This window comes from Nothobranchius furzeri, chromosome 4 (assembly GCF_043380555.1).
Source record: "Nothobranchius furzeri strain GRZ-AD chromosome 4, NfurGRZ-RIMD1, whole genome shotgun sequence".
Lineage (NCBI taxonomy): Eukaryota > Metazoa > Chordata > Actinopteri > Cyprinodontiformes > Nothobranchiidae > Nothobranchius > Nothobranchius furzeri.
In genome coordinates, this window is record NC_091744.1 from 47,597,160 (window position 1) to 47,620,141 (window position 22,982).

Here is a 22,982-nt window from a genome sequence, read left to right on the forward strand (position 1 = left end):
CACTAATATGCCCTGAAAAAAAAAAGGCGCATTTGAGCAAATCCTGCTGTCCAGGCGAACCGTGGGGAACCTGGAGCGTCAGCTGCAACGTGAAGTGGCAAGTTTTGACTTTTTTTTTTTTTTTTTACCGTGTCCTGTCTGGCTGTGAAGCAAGCAGAATTGATGTCTGAATGCTGGTGACAAGCCTTACAGATTTATTCTCAGGTGGAGCATCAAAGCGTTTGCTTTTAATGTCACGCCTGATACTTAAAACTTTATTGTTATTGTTGTTGAATGCTTTGTAATTCCGAACAGACACGGAGACAGAGGTGAAAGAGAAAGGAAGAGAAAAGATGGAGAGAGAGGAGGGGGGAGGGGGGGTTCCACAAAAAATAAACAATGAACAAGAGTCTGCTTCTAAACCTGCAGAAAAAGACAAAAAAAACAAAACAAAAGGACACAAAAAGGGACAAAACAACAATACAACAAGATCTACCTATCACTGCGTCAACTTGATGAAAAAAAACACAAAAAAAAACTATATATATATATATATATATATATATATATATATATATATATATATATATAAAATCAACATTGCTTAACTGAAGAATCACGATAATAAAAGTTTTGACTTTTTTAGATGAGAGCTGTGATGTCCGGGGGATAACGGAGCTCACAGAGGAGCTGGCAGCAATGCGGTCGATGAAAGGGACAACGACAGGGAGTGATCTTTTTACAGAGGTAAATGCGTGCACGGACACTCTGGGATTGAAATGGGAGAGACTGTCAGGTGTCACAACAGACGGTTGTCCAAATCTTACAGGGAAAAATGTCGGACTTTTGAAACGCATGCAAGATAAAGTGACAGAAATCGATGCAGATCAAAAATAGGTGTTTTTGCATTGAATTATACACCAACATGTGTTGTGCAAGTCAGTGCTAAAAATCAACCATGTTACTGATGTTGTTACTAAAATAATAAACTTCATCAGGGCGCGGGCAATGAATCACAGACAGTTTGTGGCTCTTTTGGAGGACTACACACAGCTGTCAGATGGCTCAGCCTGGGGAAAGTGCTGAAGAGGGTTTGGGACTTGAAAGCAGAGATTCAGGATCTCTGCTGGATTTCTACTCTTCTCTTAAGGAGGAGAACTTTCCAAACCTGAGGAGACGTGCTCAGAAGATGTTGGTTCTACCTACATTTGTGAACAAACATTTTCAATGATGAAGTTTACAAAATCCAGGTATAGATCCTCTCTCACTGATGATCATTTGTCAGCTGTGCTTCGCATCTCCACCTCAGACATTCAACCTGACTCTGATGCACTCGTTAAAGCCCAGCAGAGATTTCTCTCATTGAATAAGAAAAAAATTGCTTAAAAACACAAAATAAGGTGTTTGGACCACAAATGTAGGCAACTAGCAGTGAACTGGGACACTTTTTTTAAACCTCTTTCTCAAGATCACAGTTCAGTGATTTTATTTTACAGACAATACTGTGTGTCTGTAGAATGCTAAGAACCTCTTTCCAACAATATTTGAAACTCAAAATGTGTTTTGGAGTGAATGTGACTAAAACTGTTAACTAATATAAGTCACAAATGTTTAACAAAAACCAAATGCGCACTTTGTTTACCATTGCCTTGGGAAATTTGAATAAATCACATTTTTGTAAGCCAACCTCACTTTTTCCTTTTTGCTCATTTATAACATATAGTCTACTCTTACCAGATTGAAAAAACGATGGTATTTACTGCTTTTTATAAAGAAATACCATTAATATTATGCATAATTGACTTCAGCCTTTTGGCCTGGCCCTCCACAATATTTTCTATTTCTCATGTGGCCCCATGGAAAAAATAATTGCCCACCCCTGGTCTAAATTGTCCCTAGGTGTGTGTGTGTGTGCATGATTGTTTGTCCTGTGTGTCGCCCTGCGATGGACTGGCTCTCTGTCCAGGGTGTACCCCGCCTGATTGCCCGTTGACCGCTGGAGATAGGCACCAGGCGACCCTGCGTGGACAAGCGGATTCAGAAAATGGATGGATGGACCTTGTGTTAGTCAATTTATCTCGATCCTCAATTAACTATTTATGTGATTAATAGTGAGCTACTTCCTGGTTGGTTAATGACTATTTTCTGCCGTTTTGCTAAAGAGAAAGACTTCTCTTTTGTAGAGTAAATCAGCTCTCACTTTATCTCCTTTTTCAACAAAGAGAGCAGCCCTTGCCCTTGGCTATTGTTTTGTTTTTATTATTTGCTAGACGAGCATTATAAGATGACACTTGTCCTGCATGACACTTAGATGTGATCAGTAGCATGATGATCTAACAAATGTTCTTTGATGGTCACGTTATTTTGAGAATGACCTGACTACATGTCCATCTATTAATTTTTAATCCTGTCAGTCATTTATTTCTTGCTGTTTTGTGAATATAAACTTTCGTTGTCCATCATCAAACTTAGGTTATATTCCTCTGCTTGACCTTTAATATAATTAGGGCCCTTCCTCAGCATAGCTTGTTTCCTGAAGTATGACCATTTTAGACAAATTACATTTTTACAAATTACAAATTAGATCGTCTTTTCCTTTTTTTGACACAATTATCATCTTTTCAAATACACTTAGGGTTGTGTGAGCCCAAGATCACCTTCAACTGTTTTTTTTAATTGTTTGTTTGTTTTTATTGAACGCTCACTGTCTCTATGTGACAAATGAGTTTTATTTTCCTTACATAAATCTGCTGTCCAATTTCACTAAAGGAGTTTCAATTTAGCAGTATTTATCTCCTGTTGACAAATTTTACGCATTATTTGAGTGATTGTTGATGTACTCTGAAGCAACTTTACCCTACTGAATCTATGTGAAGTTGAAATATTATTTTTATAGAGCTGGTTTAGAAAAAGTTGATGTATGACACAGATGGAAATGTTTGAACCAAACATTTATCGTCATTTTTGACGTGCTTTGCTATGGGCTTATTGCATGCCCTGTTATCGCGATGACGATAATTTTTCAATATATTGTGCAGCCCTAATAGAAATCAAATTTAAAAAAAGTCACTTGGTATTGAACATAATATGGTCTTGGCCACATTCCATGACTTAGCTCTGATGATGTAAATTAGGTGAATGCTTCTGGCATAAGGAGAGCAAACACAGAGTCTATGGCAGGGGTGTCAAACTCAAACTCACAAGGGGCCGAAATGAAACTCTGGGACGGAGTCGAGGGCCAAACTTAATATTTTTTGAAAAAGTGATGGTAAATTTGCACATTTTCTTTATCAACATATATGCAATTTTGAACCTTTAAATTTGGAAACAAACTTATTTCTGCATTAACACTGAATGTGGAATAACCAAATTACACACGAGCAAGTCAGTTTTAAATAAAAGGCATCAGTGGTATTCATTACTTGTGGTATATTCAGCATTTTATAAATCTATTCAGGATTTATGTTTTCTTTATTCATTTTTCTTATTTTTATTCTCCTTTTTTTCTCCTGTAATACGCGTCATCGCTGCTGTGACGTCTAGCTTTCCCACTGAGGAACAATAAAGGGATTTTCTATTCTATTCATCTATCTGCAGCCTTTCCACTTCCTGTTTACTGTAGGTTAAATATTTTCTCACGGGCCAACAACAACATAAAAAAATCATCTTATCTTAAATGAAAATGCAACATCTCACCTGTTAACTTTCATGTTTTGGAGCAGAAAAAGAGCATAAAACCAACATATTTAAAGCTCAGTTTGCTCCACTGGTTTACTGTGATGCTCACCTGTTCCAGCCAGATACCTGCATCATGGGGTTGATCTGAGCTGAGGAGGAGACTCCTGTTGTTTTGTTCATCTTCATCATAATAATGACAACATTAGATGACAACAGGAGCTGATGAACATGTCTGAGCAGCTTGACCACGTTGTTGTGTGTCGGGGAGGAAACACGACAGCAGCCACAGAGTCATGCTGGTTTGAACGTGCCGCTGCTCGCTGGAGTTATATCGGCTCTGTCTGGACGTTAGTTTGAAAACTTCCTCTTTAAGTCGTGAACACATTACTGAGCGGCTAGAATCTCCGTTTCTGGGCGTCAACGTCAGAAAACAGCTGAGTGAACTCGGCGCTGAGTGAGAGGAGTGTAGTTCGTCCGAGACAGCGGAGCTGCAAACACCCAACTACCCCTGACTGCCTCGGCGCTGAAAAAACACAAAGGAGGGGGCGCGTCTGCTCCGTGCTGACGCCGCAAAGCATCATGGGAGTTGTAGTCTTTGCGGTGAAATCGGCCAGCGGGCCAGTTTTAATATATTTTTGATATTTATCTCGCGGGCCACATAAAAATGCTCTGCGGGCCGCATCTGGCCCGCGGGCCTTGACTCTGACATATGTGGTCTATGGCATTACTATTTTGTGATATGAGCTTGTGGATTCTGACAAAGCTCATCCTTCTTTTTCACGGATGGGTTAACTTTTTTTGATTTCATTAGATTACAATCTTCTGCAACTGCTCTTCTACAGATATTTCTCCTGTTATTTATGGGTGATGTAAATCACTTTTTATGTTTATTTTCAATTTCCTTTACACTGATTGTGGGTTTTTTGTTAGTTTTATTTTGCTTTGTTTTATGCATACTGTGCTGGACAACTCTGCCCCCTGCTGATGTAAACTGGTAATTGCAAGTTTTTTGGGATGGGTATTTTTAGCTTTTAGGGGAAACATGTTATGTGAGGTCCAACTTTTGCATCGGTTTGGTGCAATGCTTGCCGGTATCGGACCTGTTTTGTTTATGTCTCTTGTGCCTCTTTTACTCTGGTGAGCCATGAGTTTTCTCATGTCTCAAGAGGAGGGATGGCTGATAACGATTTCCTCACATTATTACACTGCCTGAATGGAAATACATTAAATATTGGATGATAAGAATTTTTGCTGAAAACAATTCAAAATCAACAGTGATCTCCCAGAATTTTCTTGTGCTTTTTTTGCCGACAGGTCGTGAAACCAGGAAATTGGGTTCTGATGAAGGTGCTGAAGCAAGACAATCCAAACTATCCTCCAACCGAGACTCCCAGCCGACGGACAAGCCCTTGATGAAGAACAATTGATTTGCCTCAGCTTCTGCCATAGTTAGAGCTGCATACATTAATATTACACGTTCATTTTCCCTCCTTCACAAAAAGAGTCATCTGCAACTTGAAGCTTTAAATTAAATTCACCTGATGTTTCAATAAACTCTACTGATGTTTTTTGAATATTACATGGTTTTGCTAAACCTTCCCAACCTCTTTATAGGGACTGCTAGAAATTGTAGAATTGTTGCATTACAGTACATCCACTTAAATATGTATGTAATAGCTCTTCTTAAGTTTATGATGATGTTGATTTAACTGATTCCCATTATCTCACTTGTATCTCTGTAAACTGCTGTTTGATGTTATTGTCAGTCATGTTTGCCTTATGGTGTTTTATTATTTTATTTGTTCTTTGTGTGTTGTTTTTTTGTTTGGCTATCCTATTCGGATAAACAGGAGGGATTATGTTGTGGAAAATTTATATTTCATTACTTTAGTCCTATTAACAAATCTATTAGCTGAATGTCCTGAAAGCATTCACACACACACACACACACATTCTTGTCCTTACACGCACGCACACACACACACAGACAGAGATTCAATAAGCGCACGCTGCGCAAACTCCGGCGCGCCGTCAGACTGAAGGCAGAAATGAGCGCTGCCTCCTCCGTGATAAAAAACTTTTAAGAGGTTTTATAACCTTTTTAATTCAACGTCAAATTAAGATATTAGCTTCTATTTTGGGATGATGTAAATTCGAGTCCGCTCCAGCCAGTGACTCCTCATGAACCTGACCACAACTCATGTTACTGCAGCATTTGTTATTCCAGTTTGCGTGGCAGCGGATCGCAGATTCAGCCACACCATAAACACCAATAAGTCAGTCTGAGGCAAAAGTGAACCTCATGGCTATAGCTTTTCCATCTTTTCCTCTATAGACATTTGATTACGCACAAGTAGGTGACCAGCTCAGGTTTACGCAGAGCAGAAGGAAGGAGAGAACTCTGGCCGCACAGGTTAAACGTTCCTGTTTTAAGAAAACTGTTAAATTACATTGTTTATGTGCTACCTGGGCACTCTAAATATTGATTTAAAATTACATCAAAGGAAATTGTAATGGTATTGAATGTTTATTAATTACTACTTCAAAAATACATAATACATAAACATAAAAATGAAAGTGATGGGGAAAAAGGGCGATCATATTTTTTTAACCCTGTCTGTCGAGTGACTGTTTAGCGTGACGTCTGATTATATATATATATATATATATATATATATATATATATATATATAGCCATGCCCTGATGTGGGGCTGGGGGCTGCGTCGACATGGTCGGGACATAGAAGGGGGTGTGCGGCTAAATAAGTTTGGGAACTGCTGCACTGGAAGATTTGCCCATCACTGAAGTGTGTTGCCTTACTCATATTACACTGCAAACCAAGAGAGAGCCTTTTACAAGCCTGGAAGCCTATAGCTGTTTTATTTCAGGTTGGTTAACCTTTGAGAGATCCGAAGAAGTGTTAAATGATTATCGTCTTGTTTTTGCTTAGGTAAATAGCGAATTGTGCAATTTTTCAATAACTCATGATACTAATGCTATCGCTAACACTAACAATCAGAATGTGCTAGGATCTACTTGTAACTAAGTTTTATGCCTTTTAAATCCAAATTTCTGGTGCATTTGTTTGCTTTCAATAAAATATAAATGCCACATTACACTAAACTAATTGACAAAAACATTAGCACTCTGAAAGCTATTTGCAGTGAGGACACATGAAAACAGTATAAAACTGTTAACCTGTCGTTTTTAATGTCTGTTTCTAGTCTTGTTTAGTGGCTATGGCTTTCTGTTCCAGGTCTTCCATGAGGAATTCGCAAAGGGTGGCTGATAGTGGGTTTACCAAGGCGAAGCCTTCTAGTTGTTTGTATAAGGTTCTGTTATACATAAAGTAAATGGAGTTCGCTACCAGTTCTATTAATCATGCTATGTTGTCTGCTGTGAGGTTTGTCTGTTTATGTTAAGTTTTGCCTTGTTTGATCTTGTTAACTACTTTGTTGGTTGTCTGGGTTGGTGTTTTCGTGAACAGGGATGTAACATCATGTGAGATCAGTGTGTCGTTGTCTTTTACTGTATCCTTTGGAAGTAATTTTGCCAATTCTTTGCTGTATTTACAGTCTGGATTTGTGTTATCTAATAGTGGGCTGATGATTTAGCTTATTTCTTTTGCCATGTTATGTCGGTGTTCCCATTCTGTGAACTATTGGTCTAATTGGAGTATTCTGTTTATGCATTTTTGGGGTTCCATAAATTCTTGGAATGATATTTTCTGTTTGAATCCATTGTTTATACATTTTTTCTGTAATTTAGCCTTTTTCCTGCAATGGTTTCAAAAATCTTTTCATGTATTTTTTTTTATATCTTCTGTTGGATCTTTTTTAAAGTTTTGTATGTGTTTCAGTCGTCTAGCATCTGTTCCACCTGTAGTATTTTTCTTAGTCCATTATTACTGTGGTTCTTTTTGATCTGCTGGTAAAATGATGATGTGTTCGTTTTTGGTTAGTGATGTTATGGCTGCTCTTTTGTGATGTTGCTGCATTGTGTTTAGCCATTTTTTAAAATCCCAACTACATTATTTCTTAACCCTGCTTTTTACTTTCATCTGTCAATTGTTGGCATGCCAGTTCTGTTGCTACGATGAATTCTTCATGTGGTATATTCAGTGGTGTTATGGCAAAGTTTTATCTTTTCTTTGATGTGCTTTCTTCTGTTTCTGTTAGTTTGCATTGTGAAATGTTACATACCCAGGAGTTTTGTTCTTTCTTCGTTTTTCTTGTCAATGAGTGTTTAATGTGTTCATGTGTTATTTTTTTACTTTGTAAAATTCTTTTTCTTTTTGTTGTATCATATGTCCTTGTGTTTGTTACTGTTTTATCATCAAGTTTGTAAATCTTTTTTAAGTCCAGGAGTCTTCTTTCCAGTTCATTTTCCACTTGTTTCTGTTTGGTTATGATGTTTCTTATCCTTTCTTTGAGTAGTGTTTTTGGTTCTTTCCATTATTTGTTGTGCTGTCTTGGTTTTGATCAGTGTTTTTAGCTGCGGGCTTTTTGATGTTATGTCCTCATCCCGGCACCTTAAGTTGAAGTGAAGGTGTTTCCTTGGACATGCTAGCTTTACATTTAATTGTTCCAAAAATATTGGAAGTCCTTTGTTGCTTACACTCTGTAATTTTCTAGAGAAACTCTTTTGTACGTTCATTCTGTGTTTATCTTTGTTATCCATTTTTTGTTCTTTTCTTACAGTTTTAGTAAAAAATTGTAAAAAAATAAATAACCTGTGGTTACCATTGCCACGACCAACAGCCTAGCATTGTTATGTGGTTAGCTTTACCATGACCACCATTTCTATATCACTAACACTGAAGTGGGTTGAGACGTGCAGATTTAAGATGGTGTGTCTACTATTATGAAGTGTTAAATCAGCTTTTTTCCCAAACAAACCACTTCTACCTTCCTGTAACAATGTAGCTAATTTACATAAGAAACCAGGTCAGATGACACAGGCTTTCTGGTATGCTACATTAGAGACCTCAAGCTGCCTTTATTCAACAAATATAATGTTGTCCCTTACTGTTTTATGTTATCTGCAAAATTATCATCTCCCTTGACTAGCTCTGCAACTAGTAAGAAGCATTGCTGATGTCATCTAGTCCAGTTCTGACAGCAGTTACCTGTGAATGGCAAACAGCAGGGCGAGAGAAGCTATAGCTTTTTCTCCTCCAGACAGGTTTTCCATGGACATGAAGCGTTTTCCTGGAGCCACACAGCTAAAGTTGATCCCACCCAGGTACGGCTCATCAGAATTCTCAGCAGTCAGAATGGCCTGGAAAACATAAAGGAAACCAATTATTTTTACTATTATTATTATTAAAATAATAATGATGCATTTTATTCATAGGCACCTTTCTGAGGACTTAAGGACACAGAACAATAACAAAGTGACTGTCCAGCATGGTTTTGCTGATAAATGATGAAGTACGAGCTCCAATACATAGTGGAACATGAGTGCTTGGGCCAGAGCTAGCAGTAGCTCAGAGCTAGCTTTGTTCTGCAGAAAGGCATTACTGCAACTAACGTTTCTATAAAGTGGACGCTGAAGTGGGTTGGGACATGCAGATGTTAAGAGTATGCATCTTGCTTTTGCAACTTAACATTTAAGCATATATTTGTGTATAAACATAAGTCGGGATAATCAATATTGTCTTTTTTACAGATACTTCATACACCAATATTGTCTGACTCTCCATGTATGATACTGATGTATACTGTGTCTCCCCATCTTGGCACGTGGAATGTCATCTCTGGTGGGGAAGGAGACTGAGTTGATGTGCTAGGTTGAGAGGTTCCAACTAGATATAGTCAGACTCACCTCAACGCATGGCTCTGGCTCCGGAACCAGTTTCCTTGACAGGGTAACTGCAGGTTAAAGGGAGCCAAATTTAAGACTTTTTAAGACCTTTTTTAAGGTCACTTTGACCAAATTTAAACTATTTTTTAAAATTAAATTTAAGCTATAATTTCCAGCTATTGCCTGGAACCGGTGCTAACCATGTCGCAAACGTGAGATTACCCACCCAGTTACCATTAAACTTGCACTTCTCCATGGCGCAAGCTCCCAGTAGTTTAACTCATCTAAAAATAGCCCCCTTTCACAACCAACTGAATGTGTACGGTTCCACTAACGCCAACATCTTACACAAAAAATGCTGAACACTAGAAATTCTTGTTCATTGGGTCTTTGGTAATTTAAGACCTTTGGAAACTGTATTTAAGGATTATTTGTCATTTTTAAAGATTTTTAAGGCCTTAAATTTAGAAAAGCAAATTTAAGACTTTTTAAGACTTTTTAAGGACCCGCGGATACCCTGCCTTGAGAGTGGTTGGACACTACCACTCTGGAATTGCTTCCACTGAGAAGCGCCGAGCAGAGGTGGGCATAATAGTTGCCCCCCATCTTGGTGCCTGTACATTGGGGTTTACCCTGTTGAACGAGAGGGTAGGCTCCCTTCGCCTACGTGTGGGGGGGGACAGTTGGACTGTCCTATTTCTGGGGCCGAGGTCACTGAGGTTGTCAAAAAGCTCCTTGGTGGCAAAGCTCCGGAGCTGGATGAGATCAGCCCAGAGTTCCTTAAGGCTCTGGATGTCTTAGGGCTGTGTTGGCTCTGCAATATCGCGTGGACATCGGGGCAGTTCCAATGGTTTGAAAGACCACAGTGGTGGTCCCCCTATTTAAAAAGGGGTACCACAGGGTGTGTTCCAACTACAAGGGGATCAGACATCTGTGCCTCTTTGGTAATGACGACTGTCACATCTACAAATCTACTTTTCATTTAAGCCAACTCAATAAACGAAAGTTCTGTCTGATTGTATCCTTGAGGTCAAGCAATGGCTAGCTGATAACTTCCTCCATCTTAATGACTCCAAAACTGACTTAATCGTTTTCAGTCCTTACAGCACCACGGCTACTCATCAACCTGACCTCAACTATCTCTCACCTAATGTATCCTCTGTAATCTCCAACCTTGGAGTAAAAATGGACCAGGCTCTGAAGATGGATGCCCAGGTCAATAACTCAGTTAAATCATGTTTTTTCCAACTAAGACGCATCTCGAAACTAAAGCACATCCTGAATGTCCGTCTTCTGAAATCCGTGGTCCACACTTTCATCACTTCAAGGCTGGATTACTCTAACTCCTGCTTATACGGCATCAGTAAAGCAGCTCTTTCTAGACTTCAGCTGGTCCAGAATTCAGCAGCTAGGTTGCTGACTGGAGCTGACAGAAGACAACACATTTCTCCATTTCTGAAATCTCTCCACTGGTTGCCCGTGCAGTTCAGGATAAACTTCAAAATTATGCTTCTGACTAGGGCTGCAACAAGGAATCGATAAATTCGATGAAAATCGATTACTAAAAGCGTTGGCAACGAATTGCGTCATCGATTCGTTGTGTCGCACAACTCTCCCAGACCAGCTCAAGTCAGATCAGCGCGAGGGAGAGCCGGAAGATCAGCGCGAGGGAGAGCCGCAGATCAGCGCGAGGGAGAGCCGGCAGATCAGCGCGAGGGAGAGCCGCAGATCAGCGCGAGGGAGAGCCGCAGATCAGCGCGAGGGAGAGCCGGTACCGGCAGATCAGCGAGAGGGAGAGCCGGCAGACGCTGCTGCGAACCGGTTCCGCCCAAGGCCGGATTAACTGGGCAATTGCCCAGGGCCCACGAACTCTAAAAGGCCCAGGGCACGAGCAAAATACTGTATCTATAATTTCCCGCTTTATGAGGACTATGGTGACCGTACGTTCCGTTTTCTCCGGACGTGTCCACTTTTCACTCTCTGTCCGGGCGTCCGGACTGCGGGCTCTTGTATTGATGAAAATGTCCGGCTTTTCATCCAGGAGCAGGGATCGAATAATGGGGGAGCTGTATATCCTACACATCAGGGGAGCCGGAAAAAAGTTTTCTATATTATATCATTTATAAAATTTTTGGACTCTTTTGAAAAGAGAGTGGCACAGCGCATTGTTGCGCAGCGATCCAGGCAGCTGCTTCCAGCGCACGGTCCATTCTCAAAGTGGCGCAACCAAAAAACTGTAATTAGCACACGATCGTTCATGTCTGCACATGTTCTCTATTTTCTGTCTTATTTGTGCCTGAAGCGCGCTACTGCGGAGCTCATCACCTGTGCTGCGGTGATTTCACCTCACTGACGCATCGAAAACGCGCTCTGAGCTTTGTGGTCAGGAAATCCCTTTGATCTGCTCAAAAGTAACTGATGAGGTGAAAAGGTAAGAATCCAGGCAACAGATTTTCTGGAGAATTAAGAGGAGATGCAGGAAGATGAGAGACAGACAGGACAGGAAAATAGTTAAATAAAAACAAGAAAACAAAACAAAGTGTTGAAAAGTAAAATGTAGGTAGATTTATCTCCACTACACGTTTTTACCTGTATAAAACAATAAGTTATACACATGTCATATTTATACATCTGATATAATTCAGATCACCTTCAAAACTCAGTCACACACCCAGGGCCGTTTCAAGACATTTTGGGGGCCGAGGCAACAACCCCCCCCCCCCCCCCCCCCAATAACTGGGCTCCCCAGAAGCCTCTGTGTAATTCATACCCTCTTCAGTAGTGTTAGTTATACAGTGTTTGTAAAAGCCCCTCAGACATTACTGACATGTTCTAATATTATCAGATGAAAAACTAAATGATCAGACATGCTGTCTCATCTGCTGCTTTTCTAAACTTGTAAAAAGTAACAAAACCGTTTGAAAGCCACTATTTGTGGATTCTCTGAAAGTTTCCATGGAGTGTGTGACAACTTATTTTATCATTGACCCTATCGTCTAATCTCACAGCTGAAACAAGCATCCTTAATAATCTGTGCACAGGAAGCTTACCGATGCTGTAGTAAATGGTAAATGGTAAATGGCCTGTATTTGATATAGCGCCTTCTAGAGTCCTGGAACCCCCCAAGGCGCTTTACAACACAATCAGTCATTCACCCATTCACACACACATCCACACACTGGTGGGGATGAGCTACAATGTAGCCACAGCTGCCCTGGGGCGCACTGACGGAGGCGAGGCTGCCGAGCACTGGCGCCACCGGTCCCTCCGACCACCACCAGCAGGCAATGTGGGTTAAGTGTCTTGCCCAAGGACACAACGACAGCGACAGACTGAGCGGGTCTCGAACCTGCGACCTTCCGATTGCGAGGCGAGCACTTAACTCCTGTGCCACCGTCGCCCAAAAACAAAAGGTATAATAATTTATTATTAATAAAACCTTGTTGCAGCACTAAAGCAGAAAAATGAGATTTTGCATTAAATATGCAAAATATTTACATATGAATTGTTTTAAAGCCCTTTTATTGGCAGAATCTGATATTAATTTAGTTCTTACAAATAATGGGTCCCAACATGGTTTGTGTGGCGTTGCCATAGTGTGACGTCATAGGCACAGATCCCCTGTCCTCTTGTTTGGAAATGGAAATATGGTCACCCTATATTAAACAAACTGTCCACCCGGGCTTTTGCGCTGCACAGAGACGCTTCGCTGCCTATGACTGAACGTCAGTTGAGAGTCAGTCTCATGCAGACTGACCAATGAAGAGAGGGCCTCAAGTTAAGACCCTCTCCTCATTGGTCAGTCCACACGAGGTGGGTCAAAGGTTACTCTGGGCGGGTTACGTGTTGTCAGGCATTCAAGTATTGAGTATATTTACTGCATATTACAGTAATATATTCTGTATGTGACCACATTATGGTGATCCTCGGGTCGTGATGATGGAGCCCTTGAATATTGTTGCCTAGGGTACGACAAAGTGTTAATCTGGCCCTGGTTCCGCCGTCACATTCCCGCAAAAACTGGTTGATCACACCGGGGCCAGACTACTAGCATGTGGTTTTACAACCACAATGTCCTCAGAAGCAAAAACGCTTTTAAAAGGGAGGGAGGAGTCCTAACTGTTGCTGCAGGCGTGTTGTGTGAGAGTGCAGTTATATACTGGTTAATATATTTTTGGGTTCAGTTGCTTTCATGTGGCCTAATGCGAGTCTATTTGGGATCATTGGAATGATCAGCAGCACTTCTTGATGTGACTTTATGGCAGTTGCCCAGGGCATCATCACAAGGAGGATGGCATTCATTTACTTTTGTTTTATTTGGTATTTTTTCAGTCATTTTTGGAAATAGTGATCAATTTTGATTAATTCACAGCCTATGTTTAATTACATTTAAAAATTAGTTGTTTGACATCCCCAGTTATAATAAATGTCAACAGATGAGATCAAACAAAACAGATGACAATTGCCCTTAAGCTGTTTAACTTGGACCAAGCATTTTAGGTCACAGATAGATGTAGCTTATAGGGTCTCTGTCTATACACCTTATAAGACAATTTAGGTGATGGCATGTTGTTTTTCTGCTATTGAACTGTTTTCTAATAATGTTGTGTTAAATAAAGTGAAGGAAGGAGAGAAATAACGTTTCCCTAGCAGTTTTAAAAAATTTCCCCATGTAATCCGATTAATCGTGTTGAGACCCCATCCGATTAATCGATTATCCAAATAATCGTTTGTTGCAGCCCTACTTCTGACTCACAAATCCTTGAACCATCAAGCTCCTCCATATCTGTGTGAACTTGTCCATTACTACAACCTGCTGCGTGCTCTCAGGTCTGAAGATAAGCTTCTCCTAGCTGTTCCAAATGCACGTTTAAAAAGCCGTGGAGAAAGGGCTTTCTCTGTCTGTACACCGAAGCTGTGGAACACATTACCACTGCTAGTGAGGCAAGAACCAACAGCTAGCATTTTATCACGCATGAAAACTCACTACTTCAACCTAGCTTATACCACATAATTATGAACATCACTTACATCTGCATTGTTTAAAAATGGACTTTACAATATCAACTTCCGTACTATTGAGGTTCTTTTTTTAAATGTTTTTCTAATTTTTTATTCTCCCTGTGTCTTATTGATTTTTAGCTGTTAGTTTTTGGGAATTTTGTTGTATTTCCTTTTCATTTTCTTTTATCTGTGTTCGACATGTTTGTATAACGCCGGTTTGATTAACTAACATTTTTAGTGTACAGCGCCTTGTTTGGTTGTAATGCCTTGTGAATGCGCTTTATAAATAAAATTGGATTGGATGGATTGGATAATGTCTATTCAGGGGCTCTGGAGAGGAGGGTCTGTTGGATTGTCAAACCTCGGATTCAGAAGAAGCAATGGGGTTTTCATTTTGGCCGTGGAACACTGGACCAGCTCTATACCCTTAGGGGGGTCCTGGAGGATTCGAGGGAGTTTGCCCAACCAATCTACACTTTTTTTTTTTGGAGAAGGCATTTGACCGCGTTTCTCGGGGGGCCCTGTGGGGGGTACTCTGTAGTATGGGGTACCAGGCCCTGTATGACCAGTGTCTGAGCTTGGTCTGAATTGCCAGCAGTAAGTCGGGCTCGTACCCAGTGAGGGTTGGACTCTGCCAAAGCAGCCCTTTATCACAGATTCTGTTCATAACTTTTATGGACAGGATTTCTAGGAACAGCCAAGATGTTGAGGGGTTGATGGTGGCCTGAGAATCGGGTCTCTGCTTTTTGCTGATGATGTGGTCCTGTTGGCTTCATCAGAATGTAATGTTCGGCTTTCACTGGAGCAGTTCGCAGCTGAGTATGAAGCAGCTGGGATGAGAATCAGCTCCTCTAAATCCAAGACCATGGTCTTGAGTTGGAAACGGGTAGAATACTTTCTCCGGGTCAGGGATGAGGTCCTGCCCCAAGTGGAGGAGTTTAAGTATATCGAGGTCTTGTTCACGAGTGAGTGAAACCTGGAGTGCAAGATCAATAGGCAGAATGGTGCTGCGTCTGCAGTGACGCAGGCATTGTAGCGGTCTGTCGTAGTAAAAAGAGAGCTGAGTCAGAAGGTGAAGCTCTCGATTTACTGGTCGATCTACGTTTCTACTGTAACGTGAGGAAATATGGGTTTTCTGTCACAATGGTGGTGCTGGACTCAGCTGGGTCAAAGCTGGGTTGCTGAGAACTTTCACCCACAGATTAAGACCTGAACGCCAGCGAGTCTGGGAGGAAACCATAACATCAGCCACCTGCAGTCTACCAGAAGATGTGTTTCCATGAGTTGTACCCAGACCAAGTCAAAACATAAAGTTTAAACTTCTGTTTCTTGATTTTAATGTTAAAGTAACCATTATCATTTTGCTCATTATAAATGTGTTTAATCAAATGAATGGTTCTTATGCTTTGGGGTAATTATAATGGCTTAATGAATCCATAATTAGATAGTGTTGAGGATGTTTGTTGCTGACCTTCACACACAAACATTCACACACACCCACACACATCTTCCCACAGTAAACTCCAGACACATTTGATGACGCACACGTTTGCTTTGAGAAGAGAAAGGTTTTTGGTAAGTTTCAGTCTTAGGATTGCAGTTCGTGCTTGACAACGAAAGAGAGAGAACCTGAAAGGGGGGACAGAGCCTGTTGGCTCGTTCCCCCCCCCCCCCCCCCCCCCCCCCCCCCCCTTTCTCACGCCGTTCCTGCCAAGCCAGGCAGAATAGCTGAATCGCAACTTCTAACGCAGACTCATTACCGAGTCTTTTGATTTCTGAGTGAATTAACTTAAGAAAGCGCATCGACAAAACGCTTTACCATCAACGTGTACCGAGGGCAACTCTGGACCGGTTCGCGGCGCATCTTTGTCTTCTTTGCCAGCCAAGGTGCCCTGGATGAAACATCATCCTAAGGTGACGTCCCGGGTCCAACAGAGGGTCCGATTTTCGGTGAGGCAAAACACGACAGATAGCGTTTTGATGCATCTTTTCCAACTAAACCTAAGTTTATTCAAACCATCACTTTTCACACAGACGCCTGTTTCTTCCTGAAGCAAATTCAGACTCACACACGCATCCATCTCACCTCATCTCACCACACTTTGCACCCACACGCATCCATAATCACATCATATCACTCTCACAACTCACAACATTCTCAATCTTCATAAATTCACCAGAAGGTCTATTTGAGCAAGAACAGCATATCAACTGTTAAAGATTGTCCCACAAAGTTGCCAATGTTGATTGTTATTTCCTGTTTGTCAATTTCAAAATCATTAGTTTAATTTGAAGAATTAAAACTTTTAATTGTCAAACGGGTTTCCTCATTGAACTGAAACACAGACACTCAGATATTATCGTCAGTTTATCGATGAAAACAACCTTTGAGTCTTCTTAACAATAAAACTGAGTAAAGACAGTTGCTCCTTAAACCAACCAATTTTTCTTTACACTACCGTCACCTATGGTCAAGAGCTTTGGGTAGTAATTGAAAGAACAAGATTGCAAATACAAGTGGCCAAAAAGAGTTTTCTCCACAGGGTGGCTGGGCTCTCCCTTAGAGACAGGGTAAGAAGCTCGGTCATCTGAGAGGGGCTCAGAACCGTTGCTCCTCTACATCGAGAGTAGCCAGTTGAGGTGGCTCAGGCATCTGATTAGGATGCCTCCCGGACCCCTCCCCTGATGAAAATTTATTTTAATGCGTTTTTTTTTTCTAATTAATTAAACATAATTCATGTGTTAAAGTCCCACCACTAATAAAATACACAAATATGCATATATACACGAGGGCTGTTCAATTAATAGAATTTTAATCATAATTTTGATTGCACTGCTCTGAGTTGCAAATCAAGTGTTCCTACAGCAATCCTCATTCCAAGCAAGCATTTAACGACAGCGAAGAGGAAAACTCCTTTTAAAAGGAAGAAACCTCCAGAGGATCCTGTCTCAGTAGCAGCCATCCACCACGACTCATTGGGGATTGAGAAGACAGAGCAGACACACGCATTTAGCTCTGGCCTCCAGAATGCCCTACAGAAAAACTAACTTGCTTTCTAATTTTTCACATCATAAGTTACTTTTAAACTAAGGCATCTACCGACCGCAAAACATGTATGTTTTGTGAGTTACGTGAGTATGCGCTGCACGGTTTCCCCAGTGTCATCGCCAGGTTCCCCAGGTGATGAGTTTGAGCAGACATGAACGATCGCGTGTTAATTATATTATTTTGATGGCGCCACTTTGAGAATGTTACCGTGGCTGTGCGCCGGACGTAGCTGCCTGGAGTGCACCAACAATCAGCACTCTGTGTCCTCTCTGCTCAAATGAATCCCTGGTGTGCTGAGAGTCCAAATAATTTATGTAATATACCGTATTTTCCGGACTACTGTATAAGTTGCACTTTTTTTCATAGTCTGGCTGGTCCTGGGACTTATATACGCAGTGGTTAGCACTGTTGCCTCGCAACACGAAGGTCGCATGTTCGAAACTCGGCTGTGGCCTTTCTGCGTGGAGTTGCGTGTTCTCCCCATGCATGCGTGGGTTTCCCCCGGGTACTCCGGTTTCCCCCACAGATCACAACATGCCCTATAGGTTAAAAAAAAATTGTAAGTCGCTTTGGGTAAAAGCGTCTGCTAAGCACATAAACATAAACATATACCAAATTCCGTATACCGCGTTGCTGCAGGCCAGCTCCGGACCAGGAATGAGCTCCCCTGCCTCGCCATCACCTGCTGGAGACAGTTGCGCGCTGCTGCGGGCCGGCTCCGGTCCAGGTTTCAGTTCCTCTGCCCCGCTGGAAGGGTTTCAAACACCGCCATCACCTGCTGCAGCCTGTGGCGGGGTGCTGCGGGCGCTCTCCCTGCACACTGGGAGGGTTTGAAACACCGCCATCCTCTGCTGGAGAGGCACCCTGATTGTTTATTCTGTTACTGTTACCGGTCCTAGTCTTACAATGTGAAATGCTTGGCCTCAGATTTTGTAAGAAAAATAATAAAAATTTCACCCCAAAACGCGACTTTTAGTCCAGTGCGACTTATATATGTTTTTTTCTTATTCATTATACATTTTATGGCTGGTGCGACTTATACTCCGAAGTGACTTATACTCCGGAAAATACGGTAGGTAGAAACTATATTATTCCGGGCTTCCAACAGGTGTGTAAGTTGAGGAATAGTGGAGTCCATCACCCTTTCTAATGAGCCAGGCTTGCTGCAGTTAATCAAACCTTGTGTGCTGGGTTAACTCCCCGCAATAAATCTGCATATTTCCATTTGAACATATTTGCCAAATAACTTGTGATTTAATCAGATTTTTATTTTACTTCCACAAAAGGCAAATTCTAGATTTGATATCACAGAAAACGGCCATCAAATTTAAAAGCCATCACTCATTATTGGACGTCATTTTTGAATTTAGGCCCTCCAAAAGACGACGGGACGGCTTGCTGGCTAATACTATGCATCCGCGCCACATATACATGACATCCCTCTAGAAATTTATTGTGAAAGTCATCATAGATTACTTAGTATAGACTAAGGTTGCCACGGTAACCAGTGTAGCGGTAAACCCCGGTAAAAAAAGTTAACGAAAATAACTGTCTTGTTTTTAAAAAAATATATTATCTCGGTGGATTACCGTGGTTGCGGTGTAGGCGCGGTGACCCTTACCAGCCACTGTATCATTTGCTGAAGTTGCCGGCGGCACATGCACACATGAGCACAAGACAGGTGATGCGCTCTGCTTGCAGCAGTGAAGCGCATCAGGCACAGATAAAAGGCAGAAAGCACCAGAGGATATTAGCTGACATAAACAATCGTGTGTTAATTATTTTTTGGGGTGGCGTCACTTTGAGAAGGTTACATGGTAAATAGCCTGTATTTGATATAGTGCCTTCTAGAGTCCTGAGACCCCCAAGGCACTTTTCAACACAATCAGTCATTCACCCATTCACACACACATTCAAACCCTGGTGGTGATGAGCTACATTGTAGCCGGAGCTGTCCTGAGGCACACTGACAGAGGTGAGTCTGCCGTACACAGGCACCGCCTGTCCCTCCGACCACCACCAGCAGGCAAGGGGGGCCAAGTGTCTTGCCCAAGGACAAAATGACAGCGACAAACTGAGCGGGGCTCAAACCTGCATCCTTCAGATTACAGGGTGAGCACTTAACTCCTGTGCCACCGTCGCCCACCACTGTGTTACTACCGTTACTGGCCAAGCACTGGATGCAGCTGCATGGAGCACAATGACCAGCGCTCTGCGTCCTTTCAGCTCAATAGAAGCCCCAAAGAGTCCACATAAATAATGTAATATAAGTAGAACTGGGATCTGTTTTTGGGCTCCCCCGGGTGTGTGAGTTGAAGGCCTCCAGGGGAGCCCATCACCCTTTCGGGTGAGCCAGGTTTCCTTTAGCTTCCCTGTAATTCGAACCCTGATTATGAGTGATGTAGCCTAATGTTAATGTTCCTTTAAGAGACGCTGTGCTGAAACTGAAAGTTATCTCAGCTGCTCGTTAAGTTACTCTAATTAAAGCACTCCTAAGGACAAAATGTAATTCCGTCTGGCACAAATATCACAGTAATAAGAAATGACTTCACGTTTTTAATGCCGCTGCTGAAAGCTTCCGGTGTGCCAATCAATTAAAAGGCTCGGAAAATGCGCTCCTGCAGGCAGCTGCTGCAGAGACCAGAGACGATCTCTGATGGGGTTATTGGGAAAAAAATGTCTGTGCCACAGAATCAGGGCAAATTATCAAATAGTCATCATTTTATGGTTTTCAAGAAGATTATTTTTTCTTGGGAAAGTTGAGAGAAGATGGTAGTCAGTCATAATGTCGGATGATCTGAACACATCAGTAATGTCCTACGTGTTTTCACAATCACTGTAGTCAGAAAGGTCAGACAAAACTAAATGTAAATTAAAACTGCACATGAATTTAAAAGACAAGAGTTTCATATTGAACAGAAATCTAAATGAATTTTTATTCCCACTCTTGCCCACTCCCATTGATTATTTTTCCAATTTTGTCCCAGTAATGTGATTATAAATAACTTGAGTCCCATTTCATGGGAATCCTGCAAGAGTCACGTGACCCACTGGGATCCCAAAAAAGTGTCAGTCTCTAACAAACACCACATACATTTACGTTTCTGAGATGACTACAATCACGTGCAGCCCTATAAAAAGTGAATCCAAAATGAATAAATAAAATACAATACAGAAAAGGTTGTTTTAGATAGATACTGGTTTTCTTACCTGGGCACTGCTGTTTCTGCAGATTTTTTTATAGATCTGATCGATAACAACAGACACATGTTCAAAGCAGCAACTGAAGAGGTGGAAGCGCTGAGCCTTGACTTGTTCAAACTCCTGGTTGCACCTTCTGGTTGTTGTAGTGCTGGCATCAAAAGCTAAGATTAAAAAGGACATCCATCAGCCCAGTTGCTTCACGTACATACACTCATACAAAGAAATTTAATACTAAGTCGCACCAGCCATAAAATGTATAATGAAGAAGAAAACAACATATGTAAGTCGCATTTTGGGGGGAAATTTTATTATTTTTCTTACAAAATCGGAGACCAAGCATTTCACATTGCAAGACAAGTACCCCGTAACAATAACAGAATAAACAACCAGCTGTTGCATCAGCAGCATGCGCAGCAGCGCGCCATGGTCTCCAGCAGAGGCGGTGTTTCAAACCCTCCCAGCAGGCGGGGAGAGCTCATTCTTGGGCCGGAACCGGATCGCAGTGCCCCGCCACAGGCTGCAGCAGGTGATGGCGGTGTTTGAAACCCTCCCAGCAGGACAGGGAAGCTCATTCCTGGGCTGGAGCCGGCCCGCAGCAGCACGGTATACATAATTTGGTATATAAGCCGGACTAAGAAAAAAAGTGCGACTTATAGTCCAGAAAATACGGTAAATTAATTATATGTGGATATATTTAGATATCTTATTTAGACTAAGATGAGTGATATTAACACAAATGTTAATTAAACTAGGTCACATTTTTCCATTAAACATTTATTAACTATAAATATCAGATGGGGACTAGGCACTAATTTAATACATGTTAGCCTTTTATAATTTTGTTGTTTTATTTCCTTATTTTTAGCCGCAGACTATAATCTCGTTTCACTTGAAACGTCAACAAATAGAATATTCGATTCATACAAATACTAAAATATTTGATAGCTGCAGCCCTATGCCCTACATGTTATGATGCAGAATAGGGTTGTCACAGTGTGAAAATATAACCTCACGGTTATTGAGACCAAAATTATCACGGTTTTCAGTATTATCGCGGTATTTTTTTTAAACGTCTTACATTTTCAGACAACTAAATAAACCCTGTATATCAGGAAAATATTGTCCTCGGTTTGTGTCCTTCCAGTGAGCTTTGCAGATGTGGGAAAATGTCATCAGGCAGTAATCATTGTTAAATTCATAATTATTCTCGGAGAGAGACCAACTCTTATCTGCCCCTGGGAGCCCCGTAATGCATAGCGTCATTTCAACATGGGGGTGTCCGCGACACGGTTTATATGCAGGTAGCGGCGCTGCGGCTGCTTTATATAGCGACTCGTTGCACTGTCCCTCAACCCAAATCCTTGGATCACGCATTTTAGCTAAAACGCTAACGTTAGCTTGCCTTGCGTTGACTGTAGAGTTGTGGGTGATGGTCACGCAGATGTGTCATGAGATTTAAAGCGTTGCTGCCTTTCACAGACACTTTTTCTGCACGTGCTGCAAACAAGATAATAATAATAATAATAATGCATTTAATTTATAGGCGCCTTTCAAAACCCAAGGTCACCTCACAAAACATGATAAAACTTACACACAAATAAGAATAAGATAATTTAAACAATAAAATTACTAAAAGTATGCTATAAATGTCAGAGTAAAGAGTTTGTGGGCTAGAGAGTGTAAGCCAGGTTGAACAGGTGAGTTTTGAGTTTGGATTTGAACGAGAGGAGGGAGTCAGTGTTACGGATGTCAGGAGGAAGTGAGTTCCAGAGCTGAGGAGCAGAGCGACTGAAAGCTCTGTTTCCAACGGTGGTGAGATGAGCGGGAGGAACCACAAGGTGAATGGCAGAGGAAGACCTGAGTGAGCGAGATGGGACAGCAACATGGATAAGATCGGAGAGGTAAGAAGGGGCTAGACAGTGGATACATTTGTAGGTGAGGAGCAGGATTTTGAATGAGATTCTGTGTTCAGTAGGCAGCCAGTGGAGACGCTGAAGAACAGGGCTGATGTGATCTCTATAGGGGGTACGAGTGATGATCCGTGCAGCAGCATTTTGGAGGAGTTGGAGCTGATGGAGGGATTTATGGGGGAGACCAAAAAGGAGAGAGTTACAGTAATCAGTCCTAGAAGTGACTAGGTTGTGTATGAGGATGGCTGTAGCATGAGGAGTGAGAGAGGGACGGAGTCGGTTGATATTGCGTAAATGAAAGTAGGCTGAGCGAATGATGTTATTGATGTGGGCTTTGAAAGTGCTGTCGAGG

The 22,982-nt window shown here is 41.5% G+C and overlaps 1 protein-coding gene across 4 annotated transcripts in view; it reads right to left on the reverse strand.

Moving 5' to 3' along the window:
* The window catches only part of smc1b (structural maintenance of chromosomes 1B), a 218,780-nt gene that overhangs the window by 28,995 nt on the left and 166,803 nt on the right, over nucleotides 1-22,982 (reverse strand). For all 4 annotated transcript variants that reach the window (XM_054732714.2, XM_054732713.2, XM_070550220.1 and 1 more), the window contains exons 21-22: nucleotides 20,727-20,881; nucleotides 8,787-8,938 (exon numbers count right to left, since the gene is read on the reverse strand). In XM_054732714.2, coding sequence (XP_054588689.1) covers nucleotides 8,787-8,938; nucleotides 20,727-20,881 — 307 coding nt within the window. The remainder of the gene's footprint in view (nucleotides 1-8,786; nucleotides 8,939-20,726; nucleotides 20,882-22,982) is intronic.